Below are 15,750 nucleotides of genomic sequence, written 5' to 3'. Positions count from 1 at the left end.
CCTGTACATGTGCCTTCTTGAGCAGGGGGACCTTGCGGGCACTGCAGGATTTTAATCCATTACGGCGTAATGTGTTACCAATGGTTTTCTTGGTGACTGTGGTCCCAGCTGCCTTGAGATCATTAACAAGTTCCCCCTGTAGTTTTCGGCTGAGCTCTCACCTTCCTCAGGATCAAGGATACCCCACGAGGTGAGATTTTGCATGGAGCCCCAGATCGTTGTCGATTGACAGTCATTTTGTATGTCTTCCATTTTCTTACTATTGCACCAACAGTTGTCTCCTTCTCACCCAGCGTCTTACTTATGGTTTTGTAGCCCATTCCAGCCTTGTGCAGGTCTATGATCTTGTCCCTGACATCCTTAGAAAGCTCTTTGGTCTTGCCCATGTTGTAGAGGTTAGAGTCAGACTGATTAATTGAGTCTGTGGACAGGAGTCTTTTATACAGGTGACCATGTAAGACAGCTGTCTTTAATGCAGGCACCAAGTTGATTTGGAGCGTGTAACTGGTCTGGAGGAGGCTGAACTCTTAATGGTTGGTCGGGGATCAAATACTTATTTCTCTGTGCACAATGCAAATAAATATATATAATTTTGACAATGTGATTTTCTTATTTTTTTTAAATATAATCTATCTCTCACTGGTAAAATTAACCTAGCCTAAAAATTCTAGACTGTTCATGACTTTGACAGTGGGCAAACTTACAAAATCAGCAAGGGATCAAATACTTATTTCCTCCACTGTATTCATGCTTGTGCATTATGTCAAGTTGGTTCATATCTTCACATCATGTAGAACTACATGCTTCAGTAGGTCCATAACAGATAGTCACATGCGACAATATGGCTTATATAATGCATAACATATATGCTGTAGTGTGTCGTTTGCAAATTCATATCATTAGCTCCATTGTCTGTAAAGGGGAAGGGTTTAGGAAGAACCGCTGTGAAATCTGTTCATTATTGTCCTCATAATGAGCAGCTATTATTGGATTTATTCTTGACCGTATTCTTTAGAACCCAAGCAGCCTCTCACCGCATGGGTATTTGCTGCAAGGCTTTGAAATGTAACTATGGCAACCAGAAGTCTGACAATAGTAGCGTGTCCATCCATTCACGGTTCTTTTGCTGCCTGGCACTGCTAAGATGCCATCGTGTCTTACTGTCTCTTCCATCTTCACAAATACAGCAGCAGTTACCAATTTTAACATATCTGGCTATATCATGTTTGATATCACTTGTTGTATGTGCTATTATTCCGTACAGAATCAAAGCACTGCGTTGAAAAGGTTAATGGAAGAAACAATGTTTACTAGCAAGCAGGGATTAAAATACATCTGACATACTGTAGAGAATGGGTTTGGATGAGCTGTTTATGGTGCTGAGCATAAATAATCATTTCTCGAACCAACATAGCGAATTAAGGATTGTATCAACATGAAATGAGAAGCTTATAAAATATGATCATCTGCAAGGAATACCATAAGGCTCTGAACCGTCTACTTCTCTTTTAGGTGATAAATTCTCTTTATAAATGATCTCACAGGACACTTTAAGCATGGGCTTACCTTGAGTCAACCTATCTGGTAATGTAGTGTTATTATAATTGATCCTTTATCTGCGGGAATGGTTCAATAACCCATTAGCAGACACCAAACACTCTATCATCTGAGTCTGCGCAATATAGAGCAAAGCTATAGGGCTCTGTTCACACTAGTGTCACGGCTTCTGTTAATACCTGCGCCATGCTGTTATGACAGATCCATTGCATAACATATCTCATTGACTTATGATGGATCCATTGTGAAACATGTCAGGCAATCATTGATAATAGTGCACCATCATTTACGTAATATAACATAACCTGTTGTTCTTTATGTGTCTCTATAGGGTAAGTTCACATCTCGTTTTTACTGCACGTCTGACATGTAAATTTTTACATGAAAAAACAGTGTCAAAACGTGTACCGCAGCGTGTACATTGATTTCTATGGTCAGGACGGCTGCACTAATGGTGTCGTTTGTGCATTCGTTTTGTTTGCTTAAGTTCTATCCTTTTTTTCCATGTCCTGAAAAGTGTCGTCTACGACGCTTTTCAGTACTTTTCCAAATTGTATACCACACGTATACGTTTTTACTTGTATTGATGTCAATGGTGACGTATAGATGACGTATGTAATCTTAAACCCTACGTTTCTAAACGTAAAACGTAAAACGTAAAACTTATAGGTTTTTGTCACCATATATGTGAAATCTTGACTTTACAAAGTTTGATTTAGCTCAAGAACAAAAAAGTATACGTTTTTAGAAGTAAGAACGGACAAAAATGTATAAAAGAGTGTACGACCTATACTACAAAAAACGTAGGCGTATGTTACAAATACATACGTTTTTGGAACTTTAACCCCTTAATACCGAACGTGTTATAAACCTTAATGACCAGAGCAATTTTCGCAGTTTTGCTATTCACAGATGTAACGCAGTATAACTCTGTATGTGTTTTATGTATCGATGTGAATTTTGCACGGTTTTCTTGGGACATGAAGTGCTTCCTTTTTGTGGTATATATGTATAGGTAACACTTTTGTTACTTTTTTTTATAGTCGTGGAAAGAGGAAAAAAAGAGAAATTTTGATTTTTCATCATTTAAAATGTAACAGTTTGAAAATAACATTAATTGTATCATACAAATGTATTGAAATATACTTTTTCATTTATCCTGATCATAAAGACACCTGACTTGGAGGTGTAGTTTATTTATTTTTTACCAGAAATATAGTATAAAACACAAGTGCCCCTTTTTTCAATTGCGCACTAAAATGTCTTAATTTCGTTTTTTACAGCATGGTATTAATGTATGGGTAATGGACTTGAAGGCCAATAAATAATGGTAAAAAAACATTGTGTTCTAAAAACTAGACACTCTAAAGTCTATTTCTAGTGGTTTAATTTCCGTTTTAACCCTTCACACTTTTTACAGAATTTGCCCAAACTAAGCCCAAAAAAATGTAAATTGCATATTTTTTTTACAAAAGTGTCACTTTTCTTAAACCATTTCGAAACACCATATGACATACTGGTAAAAGTGATACATTCGGCTATTTCTCCCGTGTACGGTGATACCAAATATGTGTGTCTAATCTATTATATGGACCCGTTATAGGGCATATCATAGAAGGAGTCCATTTTGGCTTTTGGAGGCCTTTTTTACACCAGAGCTGATTTTAGGGAACCACGCTATATTTGCCATGGTACTGCAAGTTATTTTGAAGTATAAAAGTCCTGCTAATATTTGTCTAGGGCAGGGGTCTCAAACGCGGCCGGGTAAGTGGGCCACATATAGAAAAATGGGAAGTTGATGGGCCGCATTACTTTCAAATTTGATACAATACAAAATTATTGTTAATCAATTAGTTATTTGATCTACTATAAAACTATATTACTATAATAATAATAATAATAATACTACATTACTATAACAATACCGCTAGGTTTAAAATTTGAGATATTTCTCCACGTGTTTATTTCAACAATCAAGTTTTCCAGTTTAAGTGTCGCTAAATGCAGTCCGGCGGCTCAGTTAGTAGTCTTTGGCAGACACCCATGTCAAGATTGGGCAGCCCCTTTTTAGATCCGTAGATGCTGCCACAGTGCCCTCTGCAGATGCTGCCACAGTGCCCTCTGCAGATGCTGTCACAGTGCCCTCTGCAGATGCTGCCACAGTGCCCTCCGCAGATGCTGCCACAGGGCCCTATGCAGATAATGCCACACACACCCCAAGTAGATAACTCCATTGGGGCTCCCTCTAGGAGTGGAATCCCCAGCCAGTTCGTTGCCGACGTTTTGGCTGGGGATTCCTCTACTGTTGGAGCCCCTGATGTCACTGTCCATACACAATGACGTCAGGGGATCCTCCTGGTCCGGAATGTGATATCAGGGGCAACCCCAGAGCCGGAGTCCCAGAGCAGAGCACTAGTATAGGCTCTGCGTCAAAACTCTGGGGAAGCCATTAACATCAGTATCCATATATGAACAGTGATGTTAGGGGCTTGCCCAGAGCTGGAGTCCCAGAGCAGAGCCGCTTCTAGCACTCTGCCTGGGATTCCATCTCTGCTCCTGACATCACTGTCCATATATGGACATGGATGTCAGGGGCAACCCCAGAGCTGGAGTCCCGGGCAGAGCGCTAGTAGGCTCTTCCTGGGACTCCAGCTGTGCTCCTGACATCACTGGAACTCCTGCTCTGGGGAAGCCCCTGACATCACTAGTGCTCTGCCCGGGACTCCAGCTCTGGGGAAGCCCCAGACATCGCTGTCCATATGTGGACAGCGATGTCAGAAGATTCCACAGAGTCTCAGAGCAGAGCCTATAATAGTGCTCTGCCCGGGACTCCGCTCTGGGAAAGACCCTGACTACACTGTCCATATATGGACAGCGATGTCAGGGAATTCCACAGAGTCCCGGAGCAGAGCCGATACTAGCGCTCTGCCCGGGACTCCGCTCTGGGGAAGACCCTGACACATTGTCCATATATGGACAGCGATGTCAGGGAATTCCACAGAGTCCCGGAGCAGAGCCTATGCTAGCGCTCTGTCCGGGACTCCAGCTCTGGGGAAGCCCCAGACATCGTGTTTCCATAAATGGACACCAATGTCAGGGAATTCCACAGAGTCCCGGAGCAGAGCCGATACTAGCACTCTGCCCGGGACTCCGCTCTGGGGAGGACCCTGACACACTGTCCATATATGGACAGCAATGTCAGGGAATTCCACGGAGTCCCGGAGCAGAGCCTATACTAGCGCTCTGCACAGGACTCTGGCTTTGGGGAAGACCCTGACACATTGTCCATATATGGACAGCGATGTCAGGGAATTCCACAGAGTCCCGGAGCAGAGCCTATGCTAGCGCTCTGCCCGGGACTCCAGCTCTGGGGAAGCCCCAGACATCGTGTGTCCATAAATGGACACCAATGTCAGGGAATTCCACAGAGTCCCGGAGCAGAGCCGATACTAGCACTCTGCCCGGGACTCCGCTCTGGGGAGGACCCTGACACACTGTCCATATATGGACAGCAATGTCAGGGAATTCCACGGAGTCCCGGAGCAGAGCCTATACTAGCGCTCTGCACAGGACTCTGGCTTTGGGGAAGCCCCAGACATCAGATGTCAGGGAATTCCAGAGTCCCGGAGCAGAGTCTGTATTAGCGGCTCTGTGTCTGCGGGCCGCAGGTGACAGCCCTGCGGGCCTCGTGCGGCCCGCGGGCCGCATACTTGAGACCCCTGATCTAGGGGTATAGTGAGTATTTTTAATAGACGGAAAGAAATAGAAAATTGATTTGTCCAGAAAATACAGTATTGCTGCATTTTTACAGTGAAACATTATCCCATAAGCAACTCTCCCTTTTGGTTCTCCCTACAAATACAGTGTGATAGTAAATGAGTTAATAATGTGGGAGTGTATGATAAATTTCAAAGCATGGATAGTTATAGAGACCAGGATTAGAGGGACATGTAGGGCAATAAAATCTTGTGTCCCTTCATATGCCATTTTTGCTGCACACTCTGCATCGCTTTTGTGGGTATTGTTTTTTTTCAGTAGCAGGCACAGGGTGTACAAAGTGACGTTCCACAAGCCGTCGGACATCTTCTGCCTCATGGTTGTGTCTGGGGTCAGGGGACTCAAATAAAAGGTGTTCAATTATGTTCTCCAGAAATTTGAAAAAAGTATTTTGCCCATTTGATTTTTTGTATAGCACAAAGCCATTGTATGTTGCCATCTGAATAAGGTGGAGGGCCAGCTTTTTATACCAGGGGTGGGATTTTTTTTGCACCAGGTATGGCTGTAAAGCCTGGTCAGACAAATCCACTGCCCCCATGAATTTATTATAGTCTGTGCTGCAGACCGGCTTCTCTTTATCAGAGGTGGCACCACGTTCCCTCACTGTCACTTTTGTGTCTGTGTGAACAGTGCTTAGCATGAACACATCCTTGCGGTCATTAAGTTTTATTGCAAGAAGGTTTCCACTGCAAAGACCACTTGATTCCCCCCTTCTCAGGCGTTTTCTCACCAGCTCCTGTGGCAAGCCCCTTCTGCTTTTGCAGATTGTTCCGCAAGCCCCTGTGTCTGTGGCATGCAGGTGCTTGAGCAAGGGGACGCTGGTATAGAAGTTATCAGTGTATAACTGATAACCCTTATTCAGCAGAGGCTGCATTAAGTCCCAGAGTATTTTGCCACTGCATCCTAACTCACTGGGACATCCAGGGGGGTTGATATCACGGTCTTTGGCTTCATAGATTCTAAAGGCGGATGTATAGCCTGTACCACTCCGACAGAGCTTGTAGATTTTAACCCCATATTTTGCTCTCTTTGAGGGGGATGTACTGGCGGAATGAGAGCCTGCCTTTATAGCTCATGAGCGATTCATCTACCATAGGTTTTTTTCGTGGTTGTACACCGGCATAAATGACTCCTCCAAAATTTTTATCAGGGGCCCTATTTTATACAGGCGGTCACGGCCTGGATCACTACTGGTGATTGTCATTGAAATTAAGGAAGCGCATTAGCACTTCATATCTGCTTCTGGTCATAATGGCTGGAAAAACAGGTGTGGCATGTGTAGGGCTTGTTGCCCAATATGACCGGATTGAGGGCTTTTTCACGAACCCCATGTTGAGGATGAGCCCCAATTTTTTTTTAGGTTCGCCAGTATTTGTGGGGTGCTACTGCTTTGCATAGGAGGACGTTGGCTTTTCAGCAAAGAATTGGCGAGCATAAAGATTGGTTTGGTTTACAACCAGCTCCAAAAGTTCATCTGTAATGAATATTTTAAAAAAATCGAGGGCTGTACAATTTTCCACATTAATATTTATCCCTGGTGTGGCAATAAATTCTGGGATATTAGGGGAAAATGACTCTGTGGGTACCCACTCAATATATCCTGGGGGAATAGAGCGGGCCGTGTTTTGCCCTGTGCTCGTGGACTCTGCAGTGACACTTGCAGTTGCAGAAAGCGTATCACTGTCGTCACTATCACTGGTAGACAACATTTCTACCTCAGACGCGGTTTCTGTATCGCTTTCATCAGTCAGAAATTAACATGGCGCATGCCTCTTCCACCGTGAACCTCCTATGGGCCATTCTAATTACACACATGTACAACAAAGACTGTAACCAGACGCACACGCAGACAGATTTTATTTTTTTCACAGACAAAAATACACGGACGTCACAAAAGCACACTTCACAAAAAAGTGATGTCGAACAAACATGTAGACTGTCACAAAGCGGGTTAGTGGACCCACTAGGCCGTACCGCCGTAGCGGGGAGGCAGCTGGCCAAACAGGACACCCTAGAAATACAATGTCCCGCACAAGAGTACCTGTATAGTCCAGACGGTGGCCGCAACTTTGGCACAGATGGAGATGGTTGCAGCAGATAGCGCCAAACGTGGTGGATGACACAGGAGCCGCAAGTTGCGCCAGACGTGGCGGATTCGTCCGGACGTGGCAGATGACACAGAACGTGGCGGATTCCTCCGGACGTGGCAGATGACACGGAACGTGGCAGATTCCTCAGGACGTGGCAGAAGACACCGAACGTAGCGGATTCCTCCGGATGTGGCAGATGACACAGGACGTGGCGGATTTCTCTGGACGTGGCAAATGACACAGGACGTGGTGGATTCCTCCGGACGTGGCAGATGACACAGGACGTGGCACGACTTGATACTAAGGCACAGCACGGGAAACAGGAACGGGGAACAAGGCACGGGTAACAACAGGAACGGGAAACACTAAGGGACCATTTGCAAGACAGACTGGGAAAACTAACAACGCTCAGGCAAGGATTAGAAGGCCAGGGGCCTTCTTATAGACCAGGAAATCGTGGCAGTTGATGATGATGACTTCCTCCTATTTGCGTGCGCTGGCCCTTTAAGGCCGGGCACGAGCGTGCGCGCGCACCCTACGGGACACAACCGAACGGAGCGGAAGTGAGCACTGGCATCTCCTAGGAAGGAGATGGGGACCAGCGCTCACAGATCCATGGCTGCGGGCGTCGGGAGGTTAGTAAACCCGACGGCCCGTGGCCATGGACGCTACATAGACTATAAAACTTTTATTTCTTTTTTTACACAAAAAAATACACAGACTAAACCTAGGATAACCCTAGACTACCTCTCGAATAGAACCTAGAATAACCCTAGACTAACCCTAAGGATAACCCTAGCCTAGAATAGGTATACAAGTGACGTTTATATAAAGTTTATATATTAGATTTTCAGTAATTTAGTGTCATTTATTAACAGTAAAATTCTCTCTCCGTCTCTTCTCCTACAAAGTAACAAGTGTGAGGAGAGACAGAGAGACAGGGAGGAGAAAAACTTTGTTTACATTTTGTGATCACTGTGAATGGTTCTCACAGTGATCACATGAACGGAGACCACTGTTATTGGTCTCCGATCATCACTCTGAAGCCTTAGGCTGTTAATAACAGCCTTGGCTTCAGAGGCAGAATATGCGATGCCCGCGAAAACCACTCCGTTGCGGCCCCCTCCCTCCCAAACCACTCAGATGCGGCGCTTGCTATTGAGCGCCGCATCTGAGGGGTTAAATATGATCGGAGACCACTGCTAGTGGTCTCCGATCGTTGCCCTGAAGCCCGAGGCTGTTACCAGCAGCCCGGTCTTCAGGAGATCCCGGCACGATGCCAGAAAAGTTCTTCTTAAGTGCCGACGGGAAAAGGCGGCGCTTCAGAAGAACTACCCCAAACGACCGACGTAAAAACACTATATGCCGGTCGTTATGGGGTTAAAAACATATACGTGGTCGTATACCACAAACACGTGCACAAAACTAGATGTGAACTTACCTTACCTAACAGCAACTTTTGACTGATCCAGGTAGCAAGAATATATATTTTTTGCTCTGCACAGGAGTATTGCAAAGTTGTGAATTTTTTTTTTTCGGATTATAATCAAATGTTTCACTTTAAACAAGAACAAGTAGTAAAAAGTGTAAGTAATAATGTAAAAACATTGTCTGTTTTACCTTTTACTAAAAAAGACATTTACTTTAGAGGCAGTCTCTGTGACAGAAGGGGTTTGTGAGACAACGTTAGCGCAGTCCTTTTGTATCTAATATTTTATCATATGGAATAGATTGCTAACTTTTTTTTTACTGACAAGAAGTATTAATGCAAATATCAAGAGATATATCCATGAGCCAAATTCTAGTCTAGCATTTCATATTGTCATTTTTGTTTTCCAAATGAAAAATGTTTAAAGTGTACCTCCAACTATGAACATTATTAAATTTTTAGGTCCAAAATGATGTGATAATTAATTTCATAATACATCTTTATAATAGTTGAAGCTCTGTTTTTTTGTGTGACAGAGCTCCAAATCCCCAGCTTCCTTTTACACAGCAATGGAATAATAGAGTTAATTGATAAAATTATTTCTGCCTGCACTGACCACTAGGGGGATAGATTCATGCACATGAACGTGTTTTTGCGTCTGCAATTCATCCGCAAAAATACGGATGAATTGCGGACCCATTCATTTCTGTTGGCCTATGCACACGACCTTGGTTTGTACGGTCCGTGCATTGTCCAGGAGTCATTGAAATCAATGGGTGCGCGGTCCGTGAATTGCAGACGGCTCGCAGATGACACTCCGGCCACCCGTGCCTGTAATCACAGGCCGTGCACATGGCTACGGCTGTGTGCATGAGGCCTTATGCAGTTCCCATTGAAGCCAATATTAAGTCTGTATGCAACAAGCTCCCCTAGTGACCGCTGCAGGCAGCCCGAATTTTGTCATTTAACTCCATGGCAGTGTAAAAAGAAGCAGGGAATTTAATGGTCTATATCGGAAAAGTGTAATTGAAGTTACATTTTAAATACATGTTATGTTTTGTTAATGCCAAATTCTAGATGGCAATAACATTAAAATTTGTTTCCTTGTTGCAGAGGAGGTTGTAGAAGGGAAAAGTGCCATCCTTATTGGGATGAGTCAATGGAACTCCAATGACTTAGTTGAACAGATTGAAACAATTGGGAAGTTGGATGAAAGTCCAGGTAAGAATACCTTTAATATAATTTTAACATTGTGTTTGATCAATCTGATGTATTGCCTGCAGATAGGTCCAGCAAACCTGTGATTCAGCAATGAAATTTGATCATCAAATTTTCACAATTTCTGTCATCAAAAAGTAACTCTCTCCAAAAGCAGAACATTTGATAGCCTTATTGTCACTTTTGTTTTACATTTTATGGGTCAGGAAATCATCCAGGTAAGGTACACTTAATATACCTTCCCATATCTGCTCATTTATTCATCTGTACGCTATATAACTGGTGGCTGCTGATCTATATATACTATGGTTTCCGTTATACATGCACTACGGCTAGTACTATTTTTGTGTGCACTATGTATGATATTTGGTACTTTTTATAGGAACTATGGTTGGTTTTATTACATGGTCACCATGATTGATATTATTGCATAGATACTACTATTTTATAGTCACTATATAGCAATATTTTGTCAATGAATGGAAAATGTGCGATTGTGAACTCCTTCTTCTGCGTATGTACTATAGGCTATCCTCACCTAAAGTACATAGTAGCTACATACACATTTAGCAGCTGCTCACAGGCTATGATCACGGTTTGCATACCTCTAAGGCCCCATGCACACGTCCGTAGTTTTTATCCGCAATTACACATCCGTAATTCCGGATATAATGCTGACACATTTATTTCTATTGGCCATGGACACCTTCCCATATATTTACAGTTGTATGTCTGGGCCGTAGAAATGAGCCACAAAAATAGGACGTGATATTTTTCGCATTTACGGACCGTGCTCTTATTACTGTGAGCGCGGTCCGCAAACGCGGATGACACTCTGCGGCCCGTCCATTCAGTATTTACTGACAGTAAATACTGCATGGAAGTGTGCACGGGGCCTAAGAAAGCAGATATGCTGTCCTAGGTTTTTTTCTAATTTTACCGCTGTATGTATTCCTAAGAAGTGCTGATTACGGCACAAAGAAAACCGCTTACTTTTGTTAAAAAGTCTGTGAGGCTGGGTTCACACGACCTATTTTCAGACGTAAACGAGGCGTATTATGCCTCGTTTTACGTCTGAAAATAGGGCTACAATACGTCGGCAAACATCTGCCCATTCATTTGAATGGGTTTGCCGACGTACTGTGCCGACGACCTGTCATTTACGCGTCGTCGTTTGACAGCTGTCAAACGACGACGCGTAAATTGACTGCCTCGGCAAAGAAGTGCAGGGCACTTCTTTGCAACGTAATTTGAGCCGTTCTTCATTGAACTCAATGAAGCACAGCTCAAGATATACGAGCGTCACAAACGCCTCGCATAATACGAGGAGCAGCTTTTACGGCTGAAACGAGGCAGCTGTTTTCTCCTGAAAACAGTCTGTCATTTCAGCCGTAAAAGCCAGCTAGCGTGTGCACATACCCTTACTGCTTCACACTGTACCAGCTGTACCAAGCATATAGTTTGCATTGGCCTGTATAAAAGGGCCTATAAACGAGCGCCGATCGACTCGTTATATCATCGATCAGCTCTGGTTATGGGCAAAAATAACTGCCCGTGTACACAAAGCTTTAGCAGCATATACAGCACTGGTGCATGGTGCACTGCATGTACCAATTGCCCCAACTTCTGTTCTGTTGTTTCTGCCAATATGAACTTTATCAGTTACGCCACTTACTAACACTAATGTGAACATAACCTTAATTGGTTCTATGCCAATTGAAAACATTTTGTTGGCTGGGTACAAGGGCTGCTTACTAGTACCAATCTGGCCCTGGCCACCATGATACCAAGTGTTCTGGCATGTATTATATTTCCTAGAATGGATTATTTACTGCATGTGCTTTTAGATTACCACATTTATTTTGATTCTTTATAAAGCATTTTAAAACATAAATTTTAATTTGAAAAAATAAAAACAAAATAACATAAAAATATATAAATTCTGTAAACTGTACCTTTTTTAGGCTAGTAATAGTCATAAAAATGACATGTATTATTGATGATGGAGGCATTAAAAGACCTTGTTTAGAATAGAACTATTCATTTACCATAAATAATAGTGTGCAATCTAAATGTACCTTTACAATGTCTTTACGGTAATAGCTGAAGTCGTACACGTCTTTAATGATTGTGAATGTGACATTTAGTGAATGCTAAAAGCAGAGACACTCTTTTCTATGGAAATAAACCCTCCGTTGAGAAAATGTCTTCACTATACGCAGACATAAACAAGAGCCGAAGAGGCTGATGAGGCTGACATAAGTGATTGTGTGCAGAAGACTTCAACCTTTCCTGTGCATTATGTGCTGTGTGTACTGCAGAAGTAATAAATTGTAAAGGCCTCTGGATACCAAGGGAATGCTGTGACCTGACCATGGCGAGCGCTTAAAATAGAACTTACTTTATTCGTTTTTTGTTTTTTTCACAATTCCTGGTGTTTGCAGAGCAAAGCATTGAGAAAACTAGAAATAAAGTTTACAGGGTTTACATGTCCTAGAGAACTTAATAAAGGCTGATTTATCAATAAGGCATTCCTTGAAATAGCAGATGAGTATTGAGCAAATTAAGTGCCATTTATTGACAACTAGTATAGAAAGCCTGTTCTTGTTACACGGGTTTGCTAGCAAAGGGAATGATAAGTATTTGTAAAAAATATTATAAAATAATATAAGTGTATTTTAAAACCTAATTACCAAAATTTGAAACCTAAGAAAAATGCGGAAGCATTTACTGAATAAAGATTATTCACGAAGGGTAGAGGACGTGGACCTCCTTCCGTTTGTTACCCTATAATGTGGTAGTGTTACCACAGATAACACAGTGATAACTCTCTGAGTACAAATAATGTAGTAGTGTTACCTGCAGTCCTATGTAACACTGCTGATAACACAGTGATAACTCTCTGAGTACAGATAATGTAGATGTTACCTGCAGTCCTATGTAACACCACAGATAACACAGTGATAACTCTCTGAGTACAGATAATGTAGTAGTGATACTTGCAGTCCTGTGTAACACCACAGATAACACAGTGATAACTCTCTGAGTACAGATAATGTAGATGTTACCTGCAGTCCTATGTAACACCACAGATAACACAGTGATAACTCTCTAATGTAGCAGATGCACACACAGAAATCTATACACACACAGATACATATATAGGCAGACAAATACACACACAAAGACACATACATATACTGGAACTTATACACACACAAACACAGAGACACACAGACAAATAAAGGCACAAACAACAGACAGACTGAGCACTCCTTCCTCACAAGCTTATTGCAGGTTGGGCTGTGGGCGGAGCTAAATGTGCCTCGGACACCACGTCCTTGCCAAATATATATATATGATTGAAGGCGTTCGGTGCATGTCTGACAGTGGTTAAAACCGATTTTAGAACTGAAAGGGGTGGATGATACAATTCTTGAGGTGAGTAGACTATGGGGGGGGGGCAGATTTAGTAAGGCTGTCTAAAATTTATACAGCATAAACTTAGATTAGAAGATTACTTTGGCGCATCTTGCTAGGCATGTTAGACACTTTTACTTATACCCCCTCTTGGTTGGTTTAGCTTACATAGGTTATTTTTTGCACCATAATTTTATTGCAATTTAGGCGCACGTCGGCACATTTTAAGCCACGCCTCCTTTCAAAATACGTTTTTTGCTCAATACAGTTTACATTTGTCTAAATAGATTTACACACATAAAAAGGAGCAACTTAGGCCAGAATTTTTGCGCATCAACAATAGTAAATCTGCCACTATGTTTCAGAAGTCTAAGGCCTTATTCACACAAACGTATATTACATCCGTGCTACATGCGTGAAAATCACGCGTGTCGCACAGACCTATGTTAGTGAATGGGGCCCTTCAGAAAGTCCGTTATTTTCACGCAGCTGCGTAAAACTCACGACATGTCTTATACTTGGGCATTTTTCGCGCATCACGCACCCATTGAAGTCAATGGGTGCATGAAAATCCTGCACGGCACACGGAAGCACTTCCGTGTGCTGCGCATGATTCGCGCTACAGTAGTAAAATAAATGAATGAAACAAGAAAAGCACCTCCTGCTTTTATGTTTGTAAACATAAAAACAGAGTGTCATCATGCTGCCATATGCGCGGAGATCACGCAGGCACGCACCACATACTGATGCCACACGCAGCATTTTTTGCGCGCGCAAAACTGACACATCCATGTGAATAAGGCCTAAAGCTCAGCTTACCAATTTATTGATTTTTTACACTTGCTTAGCTGGTATAATGTCGCAACCTTGGAACCCAGTCAAATATACACAGTTGTCATCCTTTATTGTTGTGTTTTTTTATATAAATATTTTACTTGTTAGAAAAATATAATAATAATAATAATAATAATAATAATAATAATAATAATAATAATAATAATAATAATAATAATAATAATAATAGTAAATATGTACTGGATCACCCCTTCCAATCTTAACAGCCTAGATCTAAGCAACAATTAATATAATATTCCTTACTTATTCAACAGACCAGCCCAGTGGTGTGAGCCCAAAACTCCTTAGGACACCCTCTGGAGCGGGAGTAGCCCAGCAATTAATAAAGATAGCCCATGGAATAGCAATGTCTATTTCAGATTAACCCAATATGTGATGCATACAGGATAAAGATTTAAACCATGTTGGGAAAAATGTTAAGTGGGATGTCCCATTAGGACAATCCCTGTTCATATGCCAAAGCAGAGAGTGGCTAAGTATCATTGAATGGTCACCATGTTCAAATGTATGGCTGGCAGCAAATTCCCTGGCAATAACAGCTGATTGTTGAGGCTTTCAGAAGCTGGTTTCATTTTCAGAAAAGGTTGTTGTAGTAAGACAACCCCGATAAATGGTTTCATGCAATTGCTTTCTTGATGTAGCTGTAACCTATATCGTATAGTTATATTGAATGAAATTTGGTACACCAGTGAGCTTGACTAAGACATGAGTTATCAAGATTATTCTCATGATGTCTGATATCAAACTGAACTTGTTATATCATGGATAAACTCTATTGTATCATATTTGTTTTTTGTGTTTTTCTTTTTTATAATTTTTTCAATACAAAAACCACAAAAGTAAAATCCAAAATCAGAGAGGATACACAAACCCCTACCCCTCCCCCCCCCTCTCTCATCAGCCACCAGGAAAAAAAAAATACTACATCAATAACTGTGTAGACCAACTTTTATTGAAAAGAACCGGGTTCCGAAGCTTAGCAAGAGCTGCAATCCTATTCATAAGATACACCCAAGAAGAGACCACAGGGGGTTTGTGACTCCTCCAGTATTATTTTTTTGCTAGAAGAATATCCTATAAAAAATATTCTTTCATTCAGCCTGGCCAGGCAAACTTAGGTCTGACCCAAAATACATAACATAGGTTCCGCTGGAGCTTCCACACTGAAGCAGAAAGGCAGATGAGCTCGAATATTCTGCCAAAATCGGTGCAATCTGTGGCAATAGCAATTTCAGAGTAAAGTAAACCATATAAAATATAAATAACTGTGATGTATGTAGTGTGGGATTGTGGGTAAGTTTACATACAGATTTCAAAGCCGCATTCCAGTCTGACAATTGTGGGAAATAGCTATCCACTTTCTAAAACCCCCACCACAGGAACGTCCTCCCTAGGCCTTTGTAA

The 15,750-nt window shown here is 42.0% G+C and overlaps 1 protein-coding gene across 1 annotated transcript in view; it reads left to right on the top strand.

Moving 5' to 3' along the window:
- The window catches only part of PITPNM3 (PITPNM family member 3), a 261,407-nt gene that overhangs the window by 11,743 nt on the left and 233,914 nt on the right, over nucleotides 1-15,750 (top strand). Inside the window, exon 2 of the mRNA XM_075854250.1 lies at nucleotides 9,967-10,074. Within this exon, the coding sequence (XP_075710365.1) occupies nucleotides 10,005-10,074 (70 nt within the window). The 5' untranslated portion in view covers nucleotides 9,967-10,004. The remainder of the gene's footprint in view (nucleotides 1-9,966; nucleotides 10,075-15,750) is intronic.

Source organism: Rhinoderma darwinii, chromosome 2 (assembly GCF_050947455.1).
Source record: "Rhinoderma darwinii isolate aRhiDar2 chromosome 2, aRhiDar2.hap1, whole genome shotgun sequence".
In the NCBI taxonomy this organism is placed as follows: Eukaryota; Metazoa; Chordata; class Amphibia; order Anura; family Rhinodermatidae; genus Rhinoderma; species Rhinoderma darwinii.
Note: the sequence above shows the minus strand (reverse complement) of the source record. Positions and strands in the feature narration are given on the sequence as shown.